The 22,033-nt window shown below is 40.7% G+C and overlaps 1 protein-coding gene across 6 annotated transcripts in view; it reads left to right on the top strand.

Moving 5' to 3' along the window:
• The window catches only part of LOC111234280 (spectrin beta chain, non-erythrocytic 1-like), a 38,633-nt gene extending 20,580 nt beyond the window's left edge, over positions 1-18,053 (top strand). For 3 of the 6 annotated variants that reach the window (XM_022762268.1, XM_022762270.1, XM_022762269.1), the window contains 33 exons: positions 819-934; positions 1,284-1,396; positions 1,513-1,700; positions 1,821-1,938; positions 2,197-2,355; positions 2,481-2,783; positions 4,104-4,257; positions 4,371-4,765; positions 4,897-5,160; positions 5,247-5,458; positions 5,775-5,912; positions 6,019-6,238; positions 6,415-6,951; positions 7,928-8,130; positions 8,238-8,328; positions 8,539-8,685; positions 8,938-9,201; positions 9,538-9,762; positions 9,855-9,944; positions 10,182-10,460; positions 10,540-10,670; positions 10,779-10,983; positions 11,090-11,464; positions 11,561-11,805; positions 11,895-12,033; positions 12,194-12,278; positions 12,856-13,052; positions 13,216-13,343; positions 13,457-13,532; positions 15,799-15,977; positions 16,191-16,364; positions 16,571-16,613; positions 16,791-18,053. In XM_022762268.1, coding sequence (XP_022617989.1) covers positions 819-934; positions 1,284-1,396; positions 1,513-1,700; positions 1,821-1,938; positions 2,197-2,355; positions 2,481-2,783; positions 4,104-4,257; positions 4,371-4,765; positions 4,897-5,160; positions 5,247-5,458; positions 5,775-5,912; positions 6,019-6,238; positions 6,415-6,951; positions 7,928-8,130; positions 8,238-8,328; positions 8,539-8,685; positions 8,938-9,201; positions 9,538-9,762; positions 9,855-9,944; positions 10,182-10,460; positions 10,540-10,670; positions 10,779-10,983; positions 11,090-11,464; positions 11,561-11,805; positions 11,895-12,033; positions 12,194-12,278; positions 12,856-13,052; positions 13,216-13,343; positions 13,457-13,532; positions 15,799-15,977; positions 16,191-16,364; positions 16,571-16,613; positions 16,791-17,003 — 6,406 coding nt within the window. In that variant the 3' untranslated portion in view covers positions 17,004-18,053. Of the gene's footprint in view, positions 1-818; positions 935-1,283; positions 1,397-1,512; positions 1,701-1,820; positions 1,939-2,196; positions 2,356-2,480; positions 2,784-4,103; positions 4,258-4,370; positions 4,766-4,896; positions 5,161-5,246; positions 5,459-5,774; positions 5,913-6,018; positions 6,239-6,414; positions 6,952-7,927; positions 8,131-8,237; positions 8,329-8,538; positions 8,686-8,937; positions 9,202-9,537; positions 9,763-9,854; positions 9,945-10,181; positions 10,461-10,539; positions 10,671-10,778; positions 10,984-11,089; positions 11,465-11,560; positions 11,806-11,894; positions 12,034-12,193; positions 12,279-12,855; positions 13,053-13,215; positions 13,344-13,456; positions 13,533-14,592; positions 14,671-15,798; positions 15,978-16,190; positions 16,365-16,570; positions 16,614-16,790 lie in introns of all 6 variants that reach the window. The other 3 variants (XM_022762264.1, XM_022762267.1, XM_022762265.1) reach the window with 2 other exon arrangements.
• Positions 18,054-22,033: the final 3,980 nt, after the last annotated feature.

Genomic DNA, 22,033 nt, shown 5'->3' with positions numbered 1-22,033 from the left:
AGTGCCATGAATATCTTGTGTTAAAATTAATCTGTGAACTGAAACCAAAAGTACTCTAAATTTCTGGGTCAAATACAACAGAGAGCATTCTTTATTACAGTGAATGCCTAAGGTTATACTTGATACATGAGTGCTAATATTGCTTTCTCAAAAGTTACTGAACCATGAGATATTCATGTAAACCATGACACTTCCATTTACATGGTCAAGCCTCTATTCAAACTACAGAAGGTGCACCACAGCAGGCAATTACAATATGCAAATTGAGTTTTTTCCCCTAATCTACAATGTAATTTTTTATGTTTCATTAATGAGGAACATACTTTAGAATAAAGGTTTCATGACCATTGTACAGTTCAAAATTCTGGTCATGGTCACTAAACCTGAATGAGAAAATACCCATGTTTGTCCTCCTTTTGAGAATGCCAATTCATTCTTATTGGACGTTAAAGTTTTAGTGACCTATACAGATGCCTCCCAGACCGATTTTATACCTGATTTATACCCAAGTCAGTTTGATATGAAAAAATAGGTTTAGCCAAGAATAGGCGATAATTGGCTGGAGTATCTTCCCTAATCCACAGATGATAAACCTGTTTAGCATGCAGACAACTTTACCTTAATCCAGTGGATTATATTATGCATCCTGGTCTGTAAACAGAGACATTCATTGTAGACGGTAAAAATATATATATATTTTTTTTTTCTATACTACAAGGAGGTGATACTTTATGAATGACATTACTGTTTGTTTTCACCCTGCTGTCCTCTGCAATCTGTACTTATTAAATTCATAACTGTTCTCTCGGCCTCTGCAGACCTGACCTGATTGAGTTTGACAACCTAAAGAGGTCAAATGCTCACTACAATCTCCAGAATGCTTTCAATGTGGCTGAGAAGGAACTGGGGCTTACCAAGTTGCTGGACCCAGAGGGTGAGTGTGTAAAACCTCCATAAAAACATGAAGCACTCCTGTAAGTCTCACTGATGGCCTGACACTGTCCACTAAGGCACTAAGCTGATGCCCGAAACAGACTAATGGGTGTTGGACTATGGAGGATTACTGGAATTAATTATAGTTTAGGCATCACAACATCACGTCAGCTACACTGACATCACAAAGAATCACATCTAAAGATGGTAACAGTTTGGCACCTATTCAACTCCTCATTCAGGCTATTTTGAGAACCAAACTTCACAGTGTTGTTTGTGCATGCTGAAGTTTATGATGAGTAGATTAAATAAAGTTTGGATGCAGATGGATCATACTCTCTCTTTTTCAGATGTTAATGTTGATCAACCTGATGAAAAATCCATCATTACCTATGTCGCGACCTACTACCATTACTTCTCCAAGATGAAAGCCCTGGCAGTGGAGGGCAAAAGAATTGGCAAGGTTAGCTGTGTGTGCTTGTGTCTACACATTTGTGTGTGAGTAAAACAGTGAGTACGTGGGCTGTGTTTGTGGGCAATGCCCAGTTGCCTTGACTCACAGACCTCTCCTCGTTGCAGGTGCTGGACTATGCTATTGAGGCTGACCAACTGATAGAGAAGTATGAGACCCTGGCCTCAGAGCTACTGCAGTGGATTGAGCAGACCATAGTGACGCTTAATGATAGGCAGTTAGCTAACTCACTGAGTGCTGTGCAGAACCAGCTCCAGGCTTTCAACTCATACCGGACTGTGGAGAAACCCCCTAAGTGAGTAACAGGAAGCTAGGTTAATGTAACCCAGTGAATAACCAAATGCCTGCTAACCATTAGGATCTAAAGTGTAAAGCTATAGAGTATGTTAAACAGAGGTGATGTCTGTGTCCACAGATTTACAGAGAAAGGAAACTTGGAAGTTCTCCTCTTTACTATCCAGAGTAAGATGCGAGCAAACAACCAGAAAGTCTACATGCCAAGAGAGGGCAAACTCATCTCTGACATCAATAAGGTATGGGTTGCTCTAGATGTACAGCCTTCCATCTAAGAATGTTTCTTAATGTGATGTCATACCATATGTCAATGTGTTAAATAAGCAGCTTGTTGCATGCTTTTGGGTAAATTGTTCATGTTCACTTTAGGGTTTTCTTAGACCACAGAAGTGTCATCTATGACTATTTATGTCGTCATGGTTTCAGCAGTATGCAGTATTGGTGTCATAGTTGCTGGATCTTACCAGCTTCCTGTTGTGTTTTCATTGGTGTGACAGGCATGGGAGCGACTTGAAAAGGCAGAGCATGAACGTGAGCTGGCACTGAGAAACGAGTTGATTCGCCAGGAGAAGCTGGAGATGCTCGCTGCTCGTTTTGACCGCAAAGCTGCTATGCGGGAGACATGGCTGAGTGAGAACCAGAGGCTGGTGTCTCAGGTAGATAGATGAAAATCTGATTTATTCAAAAACAGACAAATGTATGGCAACTGATGCATTCTTATTTCTGACTGGAATACACTGAATAGTTTCACTGTGATGCGCTGAATTTCCTCTGTTATTAGGACAACTTTGGAACTGACTTGGGAGCAGTGGAAGCTGCCACCCGTAAACATGAAGCAATTGAGACAGACATCGGGGCATACTGGGAGCGTGTGGCTGCTGTGGAGGCTGTTGCCAAAGAGCTTGAAGCAGAGTCATACCATGATGTACGACGTATAATTGCACGAAGGGACAATGTGCTTCGACTCTGGGAATATCTGAAAGAACTTCTGGTTGCACGCAGGGAGCGGCTGAATGCCCATCGTGACCTACAGAGACTGTTTCAGGAGATGCGTTACATCATGGACTGGATGGCAGAAATGAAGGTAAAGACCCACTAAACAAAATGTATGATTATACTATTTTAACAGTACTTACATTGTTTTAACTTGTTTTAAACTACTGCTTTCATTCCTATACTCTGTTGGCTTTGTTTTAATTAACAAAAAGGAATTTCCTAATCCATTCAATTAAGTTAGTTGTTGTTCATATATGTTCACAACAGCTTTAGCATCTGCACTTAACAGCAGTAATTAGCTTTTTATAGGCCTAACCTCAGGAAAGCCTGTCATTGCTGGCTGAGGTCAGCTGAGGAGTATGTACCTTTCTGCTTAAGTGGTTAAATCTGGTGACTCCCATTCCCACATGCTGTGATATTAATTCACTTGGATTCTGCCATTCTCAAAATGCTGGTATTGCCAAATGCAACTGCCTGATAGCCACTGACATAGCCTTTTGCCTTTTGCCTGCCATTAAAGTAGCCTAAGTGATTGAACAGTAGGTTGTATCATTCAGTGTAATTGATTTACATGGTGCACACGTTAACTCCTAGAGATGATGACGTTAGACATCTAATAGAGGTTACCAGTCTTTGTAGTTATGGGTTTAACATGCTGTTATGTTGTGCCAGTAAATTCACTGTATAGGTGTCCTAGATATTCAGCTTTGACCTTAATTGTGGTGTTAATCATGAATTGTTTTAAACTAATAAATATCTATCAGTTTTATATCTGTTTAAAAGGTAGCAGACAGCTGGGGTGGAAATGTACCATCTATGTCTGCACTTGCTTTTCTGGGGTGGAGTTGAAAAGGACATTAATCTTTTTTTTTTCTTCTGTAATTTTCAGTGGTAGTTGGATTCACCCTGTTAATGTCTTGGTGATTAAGTTGCCCATTACCATATAATTAGAATGCTTGTATACAGTTTATTATCTGATGTTTTTTTTTTTATTTTGTTTGTAACACAATGTCCTATTGTCATTTAGTGACCTACTCTAATGGTTTAGATTAGAGGAATTTTCTCTGCTGTCATTTGAGTACCATTTTGGTTCCTTTTTGTTCAGGTTAATGGTCTGAAGCTTGTTGAAATTCTTTTTTCAGCTATTATCGGTTTTTGTTTATTTAAAATGTCACCAAGTGCAGGGCATAGGCAACAAAATGGTTCAATCTTTATAAATATCTATTCTGTTTACTAGATTTTAGATTTTTCCAGGAAGGTTGTTCACTCTTGACACATTCTGTTGGTGGACACAATATCCAAACTAGTTTCCTACCTTGTAGTTGCTGTTGCAAACACCCTTTTATTTTACTCTTATTTTTATAAATAACCAAATATTCTACTGGACTGTGTTCTCTGTCTGTTTCAGGGTCGTCTGCAGTCTCAGGATAGCGGCAAACATTTGCATGATGTGTTAGACCTACTTCAGAAACACACTCTGGTAGAGGCTGACATTTCAGCTCAGGCAGAGAGGATCAAGGGAGTGCAGGGAGCCGCAAAGCGCTTCACTTCCTATGAACAGGGTGAGTTTTCAAACATGCTTTTACTCATTCTCTGTACGACCTTGCAGCTTTAGTTTAGCCTATTTGTGAACAATATCTAAGCACTGTGCACTCCTGCATTTTCTGATTGCCAGCCTACAAACCATGTGAGCCAGGACTAGTTAGTGAGAAGGTTGACCTGCTGGGTCAAGCCTATGAGGAGCTTGGTCAGCTTGCTGGGAAACGCAGAGAGAGTCTCGAGGATTCTCGACGTCTCTGGCAGTTCCTGTGGGATGTCGGAGAGGAGGCAGCCTGGATCAGAGAACAGGAGCAGATCCTGGCCAGTGGAGACTGTGGGCGTGACCTCACTTCCGCTCTTCACCTGCTTAGTAAACATGAGGCTTTCAGGGATGAGATGGCAGCCCGCTATGGCCCCCTGAGTAACAGCATTGCTGCTGGGGAAGCTTTGATTAACGAGGGACACTTTGGAGCCCCAGAGGTCACAGAGAGGATTCAAGACATCCGTGCACAATGGACACATCTGGAGGAGGTGGGTGGTGATCATCACTCTTTGTATTTGTGAGACTGTTACCCACAGTATAAAACTATTTTCTCCAAATATAGGTTTTTCTGTTATATATTTCTTTTTCTGTAATTTTCCTTGTTCTTCCTGTTCCCCAGACAACTAAACTGAGAGAGCAGAGTCTTAAGGAAGCTGTGGCTCTGCATCAGTTCCAAACAGATGCCAATGACATGGAGGCCTGGATCATGGAGACACTTAGACAGGTGTCAAGTCAGGAGGTGGGCCACGATGAGTTCTCCACCCAAACTCTAGCTCGCAAGCAGAGGGAAATAGAGGAGGAGATCCAGAGCCACCGCCCCCTCATCGAATCCCTACATGAGCAGGTCCAAGCACTGCCACAGGCCTATATACAATTCCCTCAGGTATGTGTGCTTTTTTTCCATGCTTTCATACTTCACTGATGATGTTCCATTTACAGTACTGAATTATGGTTTACTGCTTACTGTAGGTGGATGGCCGCCTACCTGCTATTGAGCAGCGCTATGAAGAACTGGAGTTTCTGTCAGCAGCTCGGCGGCAGGCTTTGGAAGGTGCCCTTGCCCTCTACCGCATGTTCAGTGAAGCTGGTGCCTGCCAGCTCTGGGTAGAAGAAAAGGAGCAATGGTTACATGGCATGGAGATACCTACCAAACTGGAGGACTTAGAGGTGGTGCAGCAGAGGTCAGTGTGTGAGGAAGGGAAGGGAAGACTATAAATACAGATTTAATATGGAAGAAACATGGTGAAGGCTCAATTCATATCCCTCAAAAATATTCAAGTTGCAAACATTGAAGCTGAGGTTTACAGATGTGAAATAATAATTAAGACTCAACGGTCTATATATCATTTAGTAGCTCTAATTTTTCCCTAAAGTATACAAAATGTCGCTGCTTTCTGTCACAAGTAGTTTTAGTATCTGCAGAAACATCTAGTTTAAATTAGCATATTCTTTTTAGAATGAGTGAATTGATGCTGTTTCTTTACTTTATGACTGCAGATTTGAGACTCTTGAACCTGAGATGAACAACCTAGGCACTCGTGTTACTGATGTGAACCAGGTGGCTGAGCAGTTGCTGAGCTCCGACAACTGTAGCAAAGACCAAATCCACCACACACGAGACCAACTGAACAACAGGTCAGAGCACATAACATATAAGGCGAAGTAAAACTCACTATTTTACAACTCAATGAGCGCAATGGTTGTTTTTAACCTAAATATTGCATTTTGTATGGTCCCCTAGGTGGACAGAGTTTGAACAATTGGCTGGCCAGAAAAAACAAGCCCTAGAGTCTGCCCTTAACATCCAGAACTACCACCTGGAGTGTAATGAGATCCAAACTTGGATGAAGGAAAAGACCAAGGTGATTGAATCTACTCAGGGCCTGGGCAATGACCTGGCTGGAGTGATGGCACTGCAACGCAAACTCACTGGCATGGAGAGGGACCTGGAGGCAATTCAGGTATGGAGAGGTTACATGCAGTGACTTATGGGTGAGGGATTGGAGCAGAAAAGACTATAAACAATGCAATAAATAATCTAAAGATAAGGCACATTCATTGTAGGAGCAATTTGGGTTTCATGCTGGGGAATCTTCTCATCATTTCTGCATTTAAACCATTCTTTGTGTCTTTTTAGGGAAAATTGGATGACCTTAGAAATGAGGCAGAAAAGCTGGCCAAGGAACATCCAGATCAGGCAGGAGAGATCCAGGGACGTCTGGCAGAGATTCAAGAGGTGTGGGAAGAGTTGAATGCCACCATGAAGCGACGTGAGGAGTCATTGGGCGAAGCCAGCAAGCTGCAGGGCTTCCTTAGGGACCTGGATGACTTCCAGTCCTGGTTGTCCCGCACTCAGACAGCCGTGGCCTCAGAGGACATTCCCACTTCTCTGCCTGAGGCTGAGAGTTTGCTAGCCCAGCATGAGAGTATCAAGAATGAGGTTGATAACTATAAGGAGGACTATGAGAAGATGCGGGCAGTCGGTGAAGAGGTGACCCAAGGTCAGACAGATGCCCAGCACATGTTCCTGGCCCAGAGGCTCCAGGCACTGGACACCGGGTGGCATGAGTTGCGTCGCATGTGGGAGAACCGCCACAGTCTTTTGGCCCAAGCCTTTGACTTCCAGACTTTCTTGAGAGATGCAAAGCAGGCAGAAGCTTTCCTGAACAGCCAGGTTTGAAAAAAGCACTATTGAAATAACTGTGCCAGTGAGCTGTGGCCTAGATGAATCAAAATATGTATCAACGTACAGCCTTATTGGCTTCGTCTATAGTCAAGCAGCCTAATAACTGTTTGCACCTAAAATATATGTACTACATCCTTCAAATGGATAATAACAGATGGGTTAAAGCATGGGTAGAAATGTAAATCTAATTCAAATTTTTCACCAGACTAACTGCCCTCTTGCCCCTCCCGTTGTTATTAACATGACTAAGATTTGCTTGATTGCATAGCAAAATCATCACAAAGTCATAATCTTAAATAGTTAAATTTAATTAATTAATCACATTTTCAAGCTTAAATTCAGTTCTGCTGAACTAAAACACTCTGCTCTCACAGGGTTAATGCAGCACAAGCATGTTGTTCTGGTAATCAGAAATATGTATTAATGTTTACTCTATAGGTTTTTATTGTGTTTGCATGGGTTCTTGTGGTTTGTTTACATTGGCGTCTAGTACACTTAGTATTCACACACCTAGCTCTTAAATAAGGGCAACTGGGAGGTGAGAAGTAAGGTGCACTGTAACTGGACCATAGGCCTAAATCTGTAATGTGTTGGCCACTATACTCCACCACTAAATTAGATAAGTGCTATTATAATTCTATGTAGCACAAAATCTAATTAAGAAGAAATTAAAGTTCATACAAATGTAAGGACTGGAAGAACCCAAAAGTAGGGATTCAAAGACAACTGCAGCAAATTATAAACTGTTGAAGAAAAACAGAAATTATATTTGTAGTTTGATGTTGTTTGAATTCTTCACTATATCCCCAGCTTGTGCTTGTTTTACATGTTTTAATTTCAGTATATCACTGACAGTAAGCCAACAGGCTGCAAAACATCAAAATCATTGGAATTAGATAATTGCATAAGAAACATAAGAAATGTTAAAAACAATTATAACATTCCTTTTCCTTTCTTTGTGTAGGAGTATGTGCTGTCCCACACAGAGATGCCCAGCAGTCTTCAGGGAGCAGAAGAGGCCATTAAGAAGCATGAGGATTTCCTCACTACCACAGAGGCCAGTGAGGAGAAGATAACTGGTGTAGTGGAGGCTGGACGGCGCCTCATTAACGATTGTAATGCAAACTCTGACAAAATCCAGGAAAAAGTTGATTCCATCCAAGAAAGGTTAGAGCAAAAGTACAAGAAGGATGAAAAATCCCAATAATGCAAGTTTTCCTTGTTGATAAGATGTTTGAAGAGTGGCTCATTTAGCTCTCCTTAATTTTCTCCAGGCATGTTAAGAATAAGAAGGCTGCAAATGAATTGCTTACAAAGCTTAAGGACAACCGTGAACTTCAGCACTTCCTCCAAGATGGGCAGGAGGTAAAAAAAATGAAATGAAATAATAGCATTATGAGTAAATTAATAACATGCTTAAAATTTAAATATGTCAAAGTTACCTAGTACTGCGACTACACATGGCTTCTTTTATCATAAGAAAAAAACTATAGAATTTGTGTATTGTGTATTGTATTTCTGTATAATGATATTAATAATGATGCTTATTGTGTAATGCTGTCCTCTTTTCTATAGCTCACATTGTGGATCAATGAGAAAATGCTGACAGCACAAGACATGTCTTACGATGAGGCCAGAAATCTTCACAGCAAGTGGCAGAAGCACCAGGCCTTCATGGCAGAGCTGGCCTCTAACAAAGACTGGCTGGACAAAATTGACAAGGTACGGGAAAAGGGTAACTTGTCTGTGTAACTTGGGGTAACTTGTCTCATATGTGGGCAGTTGTTCTGACGTGGTGTAATTGTAATAGTTAATTGATTGGTGCATGGGTAAGCCAATCAATAAGGCTAATCAGAGAGGCCAAATAGCAATCCTTTTTTTGTATACAGCTGGGACAGTGTGCCTGCCTAAGTGTTGCCAAAATGGCAAGATTACTGAAAATGAAAACTTGTCCTTGTATTCTGTCTCTATCAGGAGGGTCAGGCATTGGTGGCAGAGAAGCCTGAGCTGAAACCTGTTGTCCAGCAGACCCTGGAGGACCTACAGCGTCAATGGGAGGAGCTGGAGGGCACCACTCGCACCAAGGCCCAGTGTTTGTTTGATGCTAACAGGGCAGAGCTCTTTACACAGAGCTGCTCTGCTCTAGATGTCTGGCTGAAAAACCTTGAGAGTCAGCTGCATAGTGACGACTATGGCAAAGATTTGACCAGTGTCAACATCCTGCTCAAGAAGCATCAGGTAGACCACACTGTGCAAGCAAAGCACGTCTATGCCATGAAGAGAAATACTTTTGTATTATAGAGCTTTAATATCATATGACATAATTAGTACAAGTTCTGATTGGTACGAAACATCATGTGTCAAAAACTCAACTCAGTTTTTAAATGTGCTGAAAAAACGTATGTAGAGTAATTAAAGAATTTAATCTGTACTTAATGCTAAAGATATTGAACTTGCTTCTGATCCTGAACTTGCTGAGTTGAGTGCATGTGGTGGAACTGACCAAATCTGTTTAGTGGAGACTGCCTAATGCCCTATCTTATTGTCTTACATCTTTGTGCTGTCCCTGTTTAGATGCTGGAGCATCAGATGGAGGTCCGAGAGAAGGAGGTGCAGTCCCTGCAGTCTCAGGCACTGGCCTTGTCCCAGGAGGACGCTGGACTAGCTGAGGTAGATGGTCAGCAAAGGCGTGTCACTGACAACTTTGAAAATCTTCAGGATCCTCTCAAACTGAGGCGACAGCGACTACTTGCCTCTAAAGAAGCACATCAGTTCAACAGAGATCTGGAAGATGAAATTGTGAGTTGGATTACCTGCCTGAGTGCTGAAATTAGATATAGATCTATATGTTGCCTCATGCTTATGTTTTATTCATTCTGTTTTTCTGTCAGCTATGGGTGAAAGAGAGGATGCCCCTAGCAACCTCCACAGACCATGGAAAAGACCTGCCTACCGTTCAGCTTCTAATCAAAAAGAACCAGGTAGTGATGACAAAAAAATCTGTATCTATGACATGCAATAGCAAAATGATCAATACTAGTAATTTCTTTAAAATGTTGTAAATGCTGGATAGTTTAAAGGAAAGTAAAAGTGACTTTTAATAATTGTCATCTCATTATTAAATGTCTGAAAACTGTGTATTGACCCAAGACAAATGTGAGGAGTAAAAATTGCCAACTCACCAGTCAAAGTTAACACCTTCTCTGTTTCTGAATCAGACATTGCAGAAGGAGATCCAGGGCCACCAACCTCGCATTGATGACATCCACAGGCGAGGAAAGGCTCAGAGTCAGGTAGATGGTGAGAGACAGTCTGTCCTAGAGGAGCGTCTTGTTGAGCTGAGGGGCCTTTGGGACCAGCTGATTGCCGAGACAGACAAACGTCATGCCCGTCTAATAGAGGCCAATCGCGCCCAGCAGTTCTATGCTGATGCAGCAGAGGCAGAGGCCTGGATGGGTGAGCAAGAGCTACACATGATGTCAGAAGAAAAAGCCAAGGTAAATTGAGACAAAATAAGAAATAAAATTGCCACTGTATCACAATCATGTGTCTTTAAGAAATTTAATGATTTCGCAGGATGAGCAAAGCGCACTAGTGATGGTCAAAAAGCACCAGATCCTGGAACAGGCTCTTGAAGACTACGCCCAAACCATTCATCAGCTAGCCAACAGCAGTCGCCTAATGGTCACCAGTGAACACCCAGAGAGGTGCAGTAGATCTGAATGTTGAAGTGTTATCTATGACACATACCTTTTTTATGAATAAAGTTGTAGATCCACAACCACTGATCTGTCCTTTCATTTTTCATTTAACAGCGAGAGAATCACCTTACGGCAAGCCCAAGTGGACAAGCTGTATGCAGGGTTGAAAGACCTTGCTGAGGAGCGTCGTGGGCGGCTTCAGGAGAGACTGCGACTGACCCAGCTGAAGCGGGAGGTGGATGACCTAGAACAGTGGATTGCTGAGAGGGAGGTGGTTGCTGGTTCCCATGAACTAGGACAGGACTATGAACATGTCACCGTGAGTGTTTTTTTCTCTGTCATATGCTTTGGAGACACTGAAGCTCAGAGAAATTTAGCTGAATTAATTATGTTGCTCACGTTTGCCCTGATTTTTCTTTCTACAGATGCTGAGGGACAAGTTCCGGGAGTTTGCTCGTGATACCAGCACCATCGGCCAAGAGCGCGTAGATGGTGTAAATGGGCTGGCAGATGACCTGATTGAGTCAGGTCATCCTGAGAACGCCAGTGTGGCTGAGTGGAAGGATGGGTTAAACGAGGCCTGGGCAGATCTGCTAGAGCTGATTGACACACGCACGCAAATGTTGGCAGCCTCCTATGAGTTGCATCGCTTCCATCAGGATGCCATGGAGGTGCTTGGACGTGTTAAGGAAAAGAGGGAGGCGCTGCCTTCTGACCTGGGCCGTGATCTGAACACTGTCCAACATCTACACAGACAGCACAACACTTTTGAACATGACATCCAAGCCCTCAGTGGACAGGTCAGCTAGCTATGTTGTTAAAGAGATCACGTGTAATTCCTAGAGAGCCATGTGAGTAGAATGCTGAATGTCCCCTCTTGCTCCTTGACTTCCTAGGTGAACCAGGTTCAGGATGATGCAGCACGGCTGCAGAAGGCTTATGCTGGAGAAAAAGCTGATGATATTCACAGGAGCGAACATGCTGTGACCTCTGCCTGGGAGGGCCTGCTTGAGGCTGGTCAGGCTCGCAGGCTCCTCCTGCTGGACACTGTGGAGAAATTCCGCTTCTTTAACATGGTGCGAGACCTCATGCTCTGGATGGACGGTGTCAACCTGCAGATTGACGCACATGACAGTCCCAGGTGAGAGCCATTTTATGCTCAGAATGTTGTTGTTATTATTGTTATGTGTCTATTTAAATTTCACCTCTCTCTCCTTTCTGTTTCCCCAGGGATGTATCTTCTGCAGGGCTGGTCATTGCCAATCATCAGGACATCAAGTCAGAGATTGAGACCAGGGCAGACAGCTTTACTGCCTGTTTTGAAATGGGAAATACTCTCATCAACAACAATCACTATGCAGCTGATGAGGTATTATGGAATGGGTCACTCTCACTGTTATCTGCAGTCATATTGATGCATATTACAAGAAATGTTTTTGAGTAAAAAAGGAACATAATGATCATGAGTTATTACTTAATACCAACCTTATCATGTGTCCTCTTGTTCCTGAATCTTCTTTGACCTACAGATACGAGAGAAACTGGCTCAACTTCAGGAAAAGAGAGACAGGATCAACAAAAAGTGGCAAGACAAGATGGATCATTTACAAATTGGTATGCATGTTTAACCTGTTTAGAGCGTGCCTATTCAATTTGATAGTGCCATGTTGATAAAATGCAAGGGATCCACTGGTGTATGCATGTTGCTACAGGGTAGAGATAGTAGGTAAAATATAAACAGGTACATCCAGTTTGACCTCCTGTTAGATGAAAAGACACCACACATTAGTTTGTACTCCATTAAAACAGTACAACACTTCAAAGTTTTCATGCCAGCCATAACTTTTTCCTCGGTCAAGACTTTTATTGGTATTGATTGCACTATAGCAAAAGTAGTGTAAGGACTAATTTTTTGGTTTGTCTGCACATGTTTTTAACTTTGTGACACCCTTTTTCAGGCAACCTTCCCTGCACCAATTCAGTGGTTTTACTGAAATGAGTCACGCCTGTGCTTTTTGTTATAGAGCTATTGTTGTTCTGAAAGGGCTCCAAGTGTATGAGTTACTGTACACCTGCCCCAGTACTAACAGTTTCTGGTGCAGATTATATTGTTATTCTTAATATCTCAATCTTTGTTCACTGTCTACATATTTTTGTTCTCCTCTTTCTTCTGTTCCTCCCTGCATCTCAGTGCTGGAGGTGTTGCAGTTTGGACGTGATGCCTATGTGGCAGAGTCTTGGTTGGCAGGGCAAGAACCTCTGGTGCGAGCAGCAGAGCTGGGCTCAAATGTGGATGAAGTAGAGAGCCTAATTAAACGCCATGAGGCCTTTGAGAAACTTGCTGCAGCCTGGGAAGAGCGCTTTTTCCTACTGGAGAAACTCACTACAGTAAGTAGTATAGATATCTTCAATCACATCAATGGTTTGTTTTTTCTGTGGGCTGGTAGATACACGATGTACAGAATGTCCGCCACTGATCTGTGATGTAGGCAGGGAAACCCTTGTGGTACATTTAGACTACTACTACTACTACTCACTCCCTCCTTTTCAGCTTGAGGAGCAGGAGATCCAGAGGAGGCGAGAGGAAGAGGAGAGGGCACGGCGACCCCCTACACCACCCCCAGCTGAAGAAGTGGCACAATCTGAGACAGAAAGTCAAGCACATGACTCTGCAGCCAGGTAAACCAAAGAGGAGTTATGGTAGAGCAGAAAGGTGTTGGTGTATATTATGAATAGCCGTTGTATTTTTTTTGTTTCTGTATTAACACGCTTTCCCTCCCCCTTAAACACAGAACCAGTCTGGACCAGACCACACTCAATCAGTCGGTGTCAGTGAATGGAGTACATAGTGACAATGACACATCTCAGGTGAGACACATCTCCAAAGGTTTGACTGTTACAGGGTTTCTGCTCTGTTGTGCTGATTTTTTTTTTTTTTTTTTACTGGTTCCAAATGTAAAACGTATAGTCCTGTAGTGTCTTTTCTATGTTGCCTTGCCTCATCTCCTATTTAATGACACAGATTTGTAAAAATTATTTTCACTCTTTCATTCAATCTGTGTGAAAGATTAATAGTCAGAACAGAAAAAATATTGATAATTGGCATCACTGTTGCCATGAGACAGTCACTCAATATTAAATATTTACTGTTGTATTCCTGACAAACTATCAACACATGGCCACAGTTTGAAGCAAACCATGAATTTCAGGAAAAAATACCTCAAGTTTGCTTTGGGTTTTAAAAGAAGTCCAAACCTGTAAGTATCTCATAATGTAACTGTATGTAAGTGTGTCCCTGTCTCTGTCTGTTCATATCCAATCAACAGCGTTGTTTTTGTGTATGTAATGTCATATAATGACATGACTTGTAATTATCCAGTTGAAGGAAATATTTTATTTTTTGTGTGAAATGTAACCATTCTAATCAACAATATCAGCAATATTTTATAAGATAAGCAGCAAAGTTTTGCTTATTGTTATTGTTGATGATACATAAAAGAAGCACTTTTTCTGAAAAGAATCAGCACCTCCTGGGGGTTGCAGAGCAACAAACACTCACCCATCACCTCAGGGACCCTGATTAAACACACATGGTACCTGTGAGGAGGGGGGTTGGGACTGGGATAGGATATAGTAAACTTCAATGAATGTTACACGACCCTAGTGAAACTCCTCACTGGCAGGTGAAAAGAAGCACTTGGTGTCACAGATGAAGTGACGGCAGTCAACACTGGCTGCTTGTGGAGAGTGCTGCTGTAAACCCAAGTTTAGGTCTGCTGCTGATACTACAGAGAAGAATCCGTCAAAGAAAGAGAGTCTTTTCTGTATGAATTGAACTCAAGTTCTAGAGGTGCAAGCCACTTACTTACTTTCAAATTTCTGCCCCTGACAAAGACTTCTTAACAATTTCTTATTGCGTTTTTACCAGCAGTCATTATCGCTATCGTTGTCAGTGGGAAAGAAATCAGAGCCTAAACGTGTGTCTAAGCCAAAGCAGCTGGAGCGTGTGAGTACCAAGCCATGGTCAGCTTTGTAGCTTCCCTCGCCCCCTTCACAGCCTCCGCTCAGCTCCTGGTCAACTGCAGTGCCTCTTTTCTTCTATCAGGAAGTCATTGCTCTCTGTCACAGATGCAATCCATTGCTTTATTTATTCATGCAATATGCAGTTTCATTAATGAGCCCCATTGCTGTTAAAAGGCATGATGCAGATTCATGAACACATTGTCTTCATGGATCAAATATGCAGTCTGCACTTGTTTATGTGCTCATATTGACCAGGACAGGAGTGACTGTAAATGTGAAGCCCAGAATTGTAAATGTGGTGATATTTGTAGTTGTTCAAAGCTTATTTATATGTAGCTTGTTCATTGTTTCCCAATATGTGTTCATGTGTGTGATGAGTGTGAAAGTCATTTGATAGAGAGTCAATTAACAAGCTTTTTGTAGAAAGGGTTTATGGAGGAAAAAAAAAGACAAACACAAATATGTCCTTAGCTGATAATGTTTTGTCCTACTGTCACAAATAAGTACTTTAAAATGCATCCTACCATCTGTGGATTAGTAAACAAAAGCCAGAATACTCCATAATCCATCCTCCATTTGGAGGATTTAAGGCTTGATAGAGTGTAACTGTATTTGATTATATGTTGATTTATGTTTTTTGTCTGTGTTTATCTGTTACAATATAGAGTTATCAATTATTCATATAAGGCAAAGATAATTTTGTGAATAATAATATTTATATTGCAAATTAGTATCTTCCAGTATCCGCTGTCCCAAATAAATCTGTTCCTCTGGTACATTTTGATTATTTTTGAACATGCAGATATTTTAACTAACTGTTTTCAGTGTAGCATGCATGTTTTCCAGATGTATGTTGTTTTAACTGTATGTCTTACTCATATGAGGAACTGTAATTGTCCTGGTAAATATCAGTGTATTGCAATTGTAATTATGTGGACCTTCTGAACCCGTGCTATGTTGTTACCTCAGGTAATCATACAGTGTCGTCAAAGCAAACGTCATCATGGCTCTTCATGTATGGCTGTGAATGGCTGCTTTGTTGCTCACTTCTTCCATCCAGACGTGTTTTTTCTACCTGCTCACTATTATTCATGTCTGATTTGAACCACAGGGCTCTGAGTCTGAGTCGGTGAACGGTCCAGGTAGGGACAGTGGGCTGGCATCTTCTCGCCTTGAGCCGTCTGCCACGTTACCAAGCAGGGGTGGAGCAGAGTCTGAGCCAGAAACCATGGAGGGGATGCTCTGTCGAAAACAGGAGATGGAGTCCCACAGCAAAAAGGCAGCTAGCAGGTGAGTGTTGTCATGAGGGGAGTCACTAAAGTGCACCATAACAGACCCTGGAGGCCAGACACCGAAGACTGAAAAGAGATTTAGATTTCTTGGGAATTAGTCACAATGGAAGATATAAAAAAAGAAAGGTATCGAATATTTAGAAAATATATGTACTTTCTGTTTTTATGTGCAACATGTGCTGCTCCTGATACCATTTCGTTACTCCCATAGGTCCTGGCAGAATGTGTACTGTGTCCTAAGAAAAGGAAGTCTTGGTTTTTATAAAGACGGCAAGAGCGCAAGCAATGGCATTCCATACCATGGAGAGGTACCCATAAGCCTCGGAGAGGCTGTGTGTGAGGTAGCCCACGACTATAAGAAGAGGAAACATGTATTCAAGCTCAGGTGAGAGGAGAGATGGCAACCAAAACTTTAGAACAAGGATTCCTGATACAGTACAGTTGTCACACTCTCTGATTTAATAAATAAAATGAGAGTCCATGATGAAATACGAAGAAAATTGTGAAATTGTGAGGTTTGTTAGACTTATAGACTTATAGACTTATAACTTATCTCTGACTAATGGTTCACTTCTTCTACTCTGTCTGCAGGCTAGGGGATGGAAAAGAGTACCTGTTCCAAGCAAAGGATGAGGTGAGATGTATAGAACATAATTACTCTACTAAAAAAATAATTAAATACAAATGATTTTTGCGTAAAACAAAAAAAAATGTATTCATGTGCTGACTTGTGTGTGACTCTGCCTCAAGTATATTAAGTATAGTAACTAATGTTTTTTTTTGTTTGTTTGTTTTTTTTGTCTGTCTAAAGGCGGAAATGAGCTCCTGGATCAGGTCCATCCTTGGCTCCATTCCAACAGGAGCAGGAGACTCGCCTGGAGGTCCACGGGCCCTCAGCCGTGCCATGACGATGCCTCCCATCTCCCCCAGCTCAGGTGATGCTGGAGGTGTTACCATGCGCAACAAAGAGGGCAAAGAGAAGGATCGTGAGAAGAGGTTCAGCTTCTTTGGAAAGAAAAAATAGAAACACTTGTAAAATCATTGATGGAATCAACATTTGTCAAATTTTAACAAAGTGAAGCATGCAGAAAGGAAAGTACAAACAGGTCACACAAACACACTGCTCTCAGTGCAGGCCCCAAGGAATTTGTTGACAGCTACTGTATGTGGCATACAGAGAACTTTGTTTCTTTTCTTTCTCTTGGATTCTCTCCCTCGGCGGTTTTATCTGTCATTTACTTTTTCGTTCAGCCAATCCATATTTTTCCATATTTAGCTGAATCCAATGATGAAAGCCCCCATCCAAAGGTGATTTCAGACAACCAGCAGAGCTTATTAGCCTGAGTCAGTAACAGGTGTGGTTGTAATTAGCAGGGATCCAGGCCCAGTTTAGTTCAAAAGTCCACCAAATCGGCTCGTCTGCAGCATGAATATTTTCTCTTCAGTGAGTCTTGACTAGCAGAGCCGTTTTGATGCTGTGTCACTAATAAAACACTGGATGGTGGCTTTCCACTGTGATGCACTCTGGTTTTATTTCCCCCTCTCTCTCTTTGGAAAGGATCACATCCGTCTCTTTTTGTGTTCTTGGTATTGTTGTTATTAACCTGAAAAATATTATTGCTATTATTATTATTATTATCATTATTATTATTATTATTATTATTTATCTTTTACTATTGCTGGTTTGAGAAAACAAACTAATTAATTTGACAGTAGATCATCTTGATTTATGTTGTGGAGAAAAATAAATTTGGTTAAACTAGTGGAGAATGTTGGGCTTGCCCTTGTATGTATTTTTTTTTTTTTTTTAGGAATGACAGTTAATGAGGTGTTTTGAGAAAAAATAAAGCTCTTTAAATTTTAGCAGTGTGCAGTAAGTGATCACAAGTTTCATTGGGAAAAATGATATATAAATATATATATTTAATAAGTGGTTTTATTTTTTATTTTATCTCTAATTTTGCCTGTATTTGATTATTTCTTTGAGTGATCTTTTCTGCTTGATTTTCAACTTTCTGTTTTTTTCTGTACAAAGCAGAGAAGATTAGTTTTCTAGTGTGTGTGTGTGTGTGTGTGTGTGTGTGTGTGTGTGTGTGTGTGTGTGTGTGTGTGTGTGTGTGTGTGTGTGTGTGCGTGCACGTGTGCGTGCGTGCGTGTGTGTGTGTGCGTGCGTGCGAGTTGTGGTGCTGTGGATTTTGCACGTTTATGTTATTCCTAATCAAACGTGGCCAGATGGATGCTGCTTTTCCGTACGCAAATGCAGGCGAAAACCAGACACAAATTCAATATAATATTACTGGAATGATTTCACAAAATTAGCTTTTATTTGCTTTTGGTTTTTATTATATGTAAGTAAGATGACTTTACCAATGAAGTTCCTCAAGACGGTTTTATTATTTCTGTTTCTGTCTTCTAATAACTATTTCCGTTCTCTCTCCATCTACTGGTGTGAAGGTATGGGGCAGTTTGTAGATAAAAAGCTGAAGCACACGTGAGCAGGACAGATGGACAGCTGACAGGTCTCATGACAGGTGAAGTGAGGGGTGTGGAAGTGAGATTGGATAGGCAGTGAAGAATGAGCTTTATGTGCTACCTGACAGAGAGAGGTGTACTGAGCCTTACTTGAACCCACTACAGATACACTGAACCCTTTTTACAAACCCACCTTCCATTCAAACAGTCCTAAAGGAAGCTTTCTAAGTACAAGGATAAGAATGTTAAAAATGTGCCCTGTGGCAATGATCTAATGTATGTCAGTGGATTATATATGCAGGTAACAGAGACAATGGAAAGCTCTGCTCACTAGTGATGGCAGAGAGGGAAAAGTCCTAAATTCTCTCTTAGATGAGCTTTGCGCTCTTGCATATGTGGCATGACTTCATGTAGGTTTATACTTGTATGTGTCTAAGCATCTGTTCTCTTCTGTGTTGATGTACTCTGAAAACATTAGATCACTTCATATTCAGGGTTGGAGAGTAACTATTTGTATGTAATTGGCATCTACAATACTCTAAAAACAAATAATTGCAATTCAATATAGTTAATACTTAATGTAAAAAAAAAAAGATAGGTGTTTATTAGTTTCCTCAAATACTGTATATGTTTGAAAGGAAAAAGGCATTAACAGTATATTGTGACACTGTAGGCAGTAGTGCAATTTTATATAAATATCTTGAGACCATTGGATTTGTAGGTAACTGTTATTATAGTCAGTCACTTAAATCCAAGTGTTAATTTGCCTTTTGTAACTGCCAAAATGCAACAGGAAGTTACTGGTCAAGAAATCTGAATTCAAGAGGTTTTATGGATTATCTTATAAGTAGGTTGCAGGTAATCAATTATTTGTAATTCATTACATCTTGAAAGCAACTCTTTACAGCTGGTACTTGCCTGGATGTGTGTGCCATGCCTTGGAGGGCTGATTAGTTCACAGGAATGAAACACCAAACTGCTGTGATCACACAAACAGCTGGAAGTAAACTTGCATTTGGTTGCAGTTTAAACAGGTTGGCCATATTTTCCAGTCTCAAATGAATGTGGAACCATTGCTCAAATCAGATACCCTCCAAATCAGAGGAGAGGAGTATCTGAAGATCTGCTTTGAGAATATTGAACTGGGTTCAGTTAACAGTACAGTCCAAACTTTATCAAACCTGCCTTGTCTCTGTTCGTGGGACTTTGTATCCCAAATATGTGACAGAGCCCCTAGTTTCAGTCTAGTTTAAGTAGCCATACTAAAGGCTGACCAGGTTAATGAGGTCATTGCATACATAAGTGAGCCAACGCAGTCAGCGTATATTGTGCACAATTTCGGTTGGAGGTGTCATTCTTCCTCAGTGGATGAGCTGTTTTAGTGACTATTGCTACCTTTTCTCTGCTCTGGACATCAGGCACAGCATCCAGTTGATGTTTGGGAGTTCAAGTTTAAAGGTCACACAATGTATTTTCTTATCAGCTCATTTGAATGTGTGATGATTCAAATTAGTTTGGCCAAATTGGTCATGTGAAGCAAAAATATTTCTCATACTTGACATACTGTACACAAGCTCTCTCTCTCCTTCACACACTCTCACACATTAATACTGTACTGTATTTTAAATGCAGAATGACCCTGGCAATCCAGTCTTTTGGAAATGTCCTCAGCTGGCTGTGATTCGATGTTGCATATGGCATCCTTTTAAAATAACATTGTGCTACTGGTGAGCTTTGACCAGAACTTGGAACGTATGTATTATTGATGTCAAAGAGATGAGTTTTTGGTTTTGAGAGTACTTGTAACAATGGAGTACTTACTGAAGAAAAAAACAACTTTTACTTGTTGAGTATTAGATATGAGTGAAAACAGACTGGTGACAATTTGAGCTTCCTTTTTTAGAAGAAGGCAGGATATTTTGCTGTCTAGTGGGAGCTTGTATTTTTTCATCCAGTGGTCTGTCTTGCAGCATTTGATAAGCCTGTCCGACTACCTTCATTTCTCATTACTTTTGACGAATGTCTGTTCCTCCCTCTGTAATTCAGAGTTGTTAATACCACTACTATTATTAATTGCTATTATTATCATTATTGCTACTGTTGTTACTATTACTACTACTGTTACTAATGCAACTTATTGCAAAAATTATAACTGCTGTCCATTTTCAGGTACGTGTCTGTAATACCAGACCCTTCCACACGATGTCAGTGTGCTGTGGAGCATTTTCATTACAAATTGAAAATAATGTTTGTTGACTTGTGTATCTACATCTAATATTAGGAATAATAAAACATGGTTTAATCAAATTCATGATGTTGGGTTTTTTATGTTGAAAAAAGGTTAGCCACTGCTCTATTGCCTTTCCTCTATTAGGTGCTGGATGTTTTAATTATGGTTTGTTGGCAAACGTGTAAAATGCACTTTTCATCCATGACTCAACTGTTTTTTTTTTTTAAATATTAATATATTATACTATCTCAATATACCACAACTATAAATGGTCAAAATATAATTTGAAGTAAAGTGCATTGTTATCAGAAACATTTTTCATCAAAATACTAAATTAAGGCTCATTTTGGGGCGGCATGTCATACTGATTATGACTGGTTAAAGGGGTATTTCAGACATTTTGTATTGTGCTCCCATAAAGTTAGGGTGACTAACAGAGGTCAAAGATATTCGGATTTTTAGATCTTAGTGCAAGTTATGATGTATATGTAAAAATGTTGGATCCAACATATTCCCATGATGCAACTCAGAAGGACCTTTCATTACACCCTCGCCTCCTAAATGGCCACTTCTTTCAAACACCACATCCACAGTTTGTTACGCAGGCTTTCTGTTAAAAATTGTAAGCCTTGAGACCCAGAAAACCCTGGTGATATAAAGGTCAAATAGCCCTTAATGAGGGGTTTTTTAAACCTAATTTTAACCCAACTGAAATCATCAAAACACCAAATGAGTACTTATGCTTTGGAACAATTCTGTTTAATTTCTCTGGTAGATACCCCAAGACATGATTAATCTATGCCAAGGAGCACTGATGCAGTTCTGGTGACTGGTGGTGTCTTAAGACCATAATAAAACACTTATGTCCGTTTTTTTTTCCTCTACTTTGTCACCCATCAGTACATCTGTTGTTGCAAGAGAATTCATGAACCATTTTATATGTCAGAAAGATGAGATCAGAATGGATCTGTAAAAATAAAAAACTAAAATACTTTTGACAGGAGATAAAGTGTGAGTATGTTAACATATTACTACAGTAGCCTACATGTGAAATATAGTTCTTGCAGTATGAGTGTAGAGGATGTGGGAAAGATAGCTGCTGCAGTGCTGTCATTAAGAATGAATTAATGATGCAACTGCAGCAAATGAGGTCAAGGATGATTGAGCAATGACTAACATACAGCAGGTTTATGGTGCATCAGTGGTGCTGGGAAGGATGTCATCATCTAAAGAGCAGAGCCAACCTTCAGTGAGACTTGTTTAGAGAAACAGTGGTTATAATCTCTATACTGAAAAGTGGGAGAGGATGAGGATGGTGCTCTACCTCAGCAAAAACTGAGCCAGGAAGATAA

This window comes from Seriola dumerili, unplaced genomic scaffold (genome assembly GCF_002260705.1).
Source record: "Seriola dumerili isolate Sdu_G_001 unplaced genomic scaffold, Sdu_1.0 BDQW01000449.1, whole genome shotgun sequence".
In the NCBI taxonomy this organism is placed as follows: Eukaryota; Metazoa; Chordata; class Actinopteri; order Carangiformes; family Carangidae; genus Seriola; species Seriola dumerili.
This window is presented reverse-complemented; position numbering and strand designations above follow the sequence as displayed.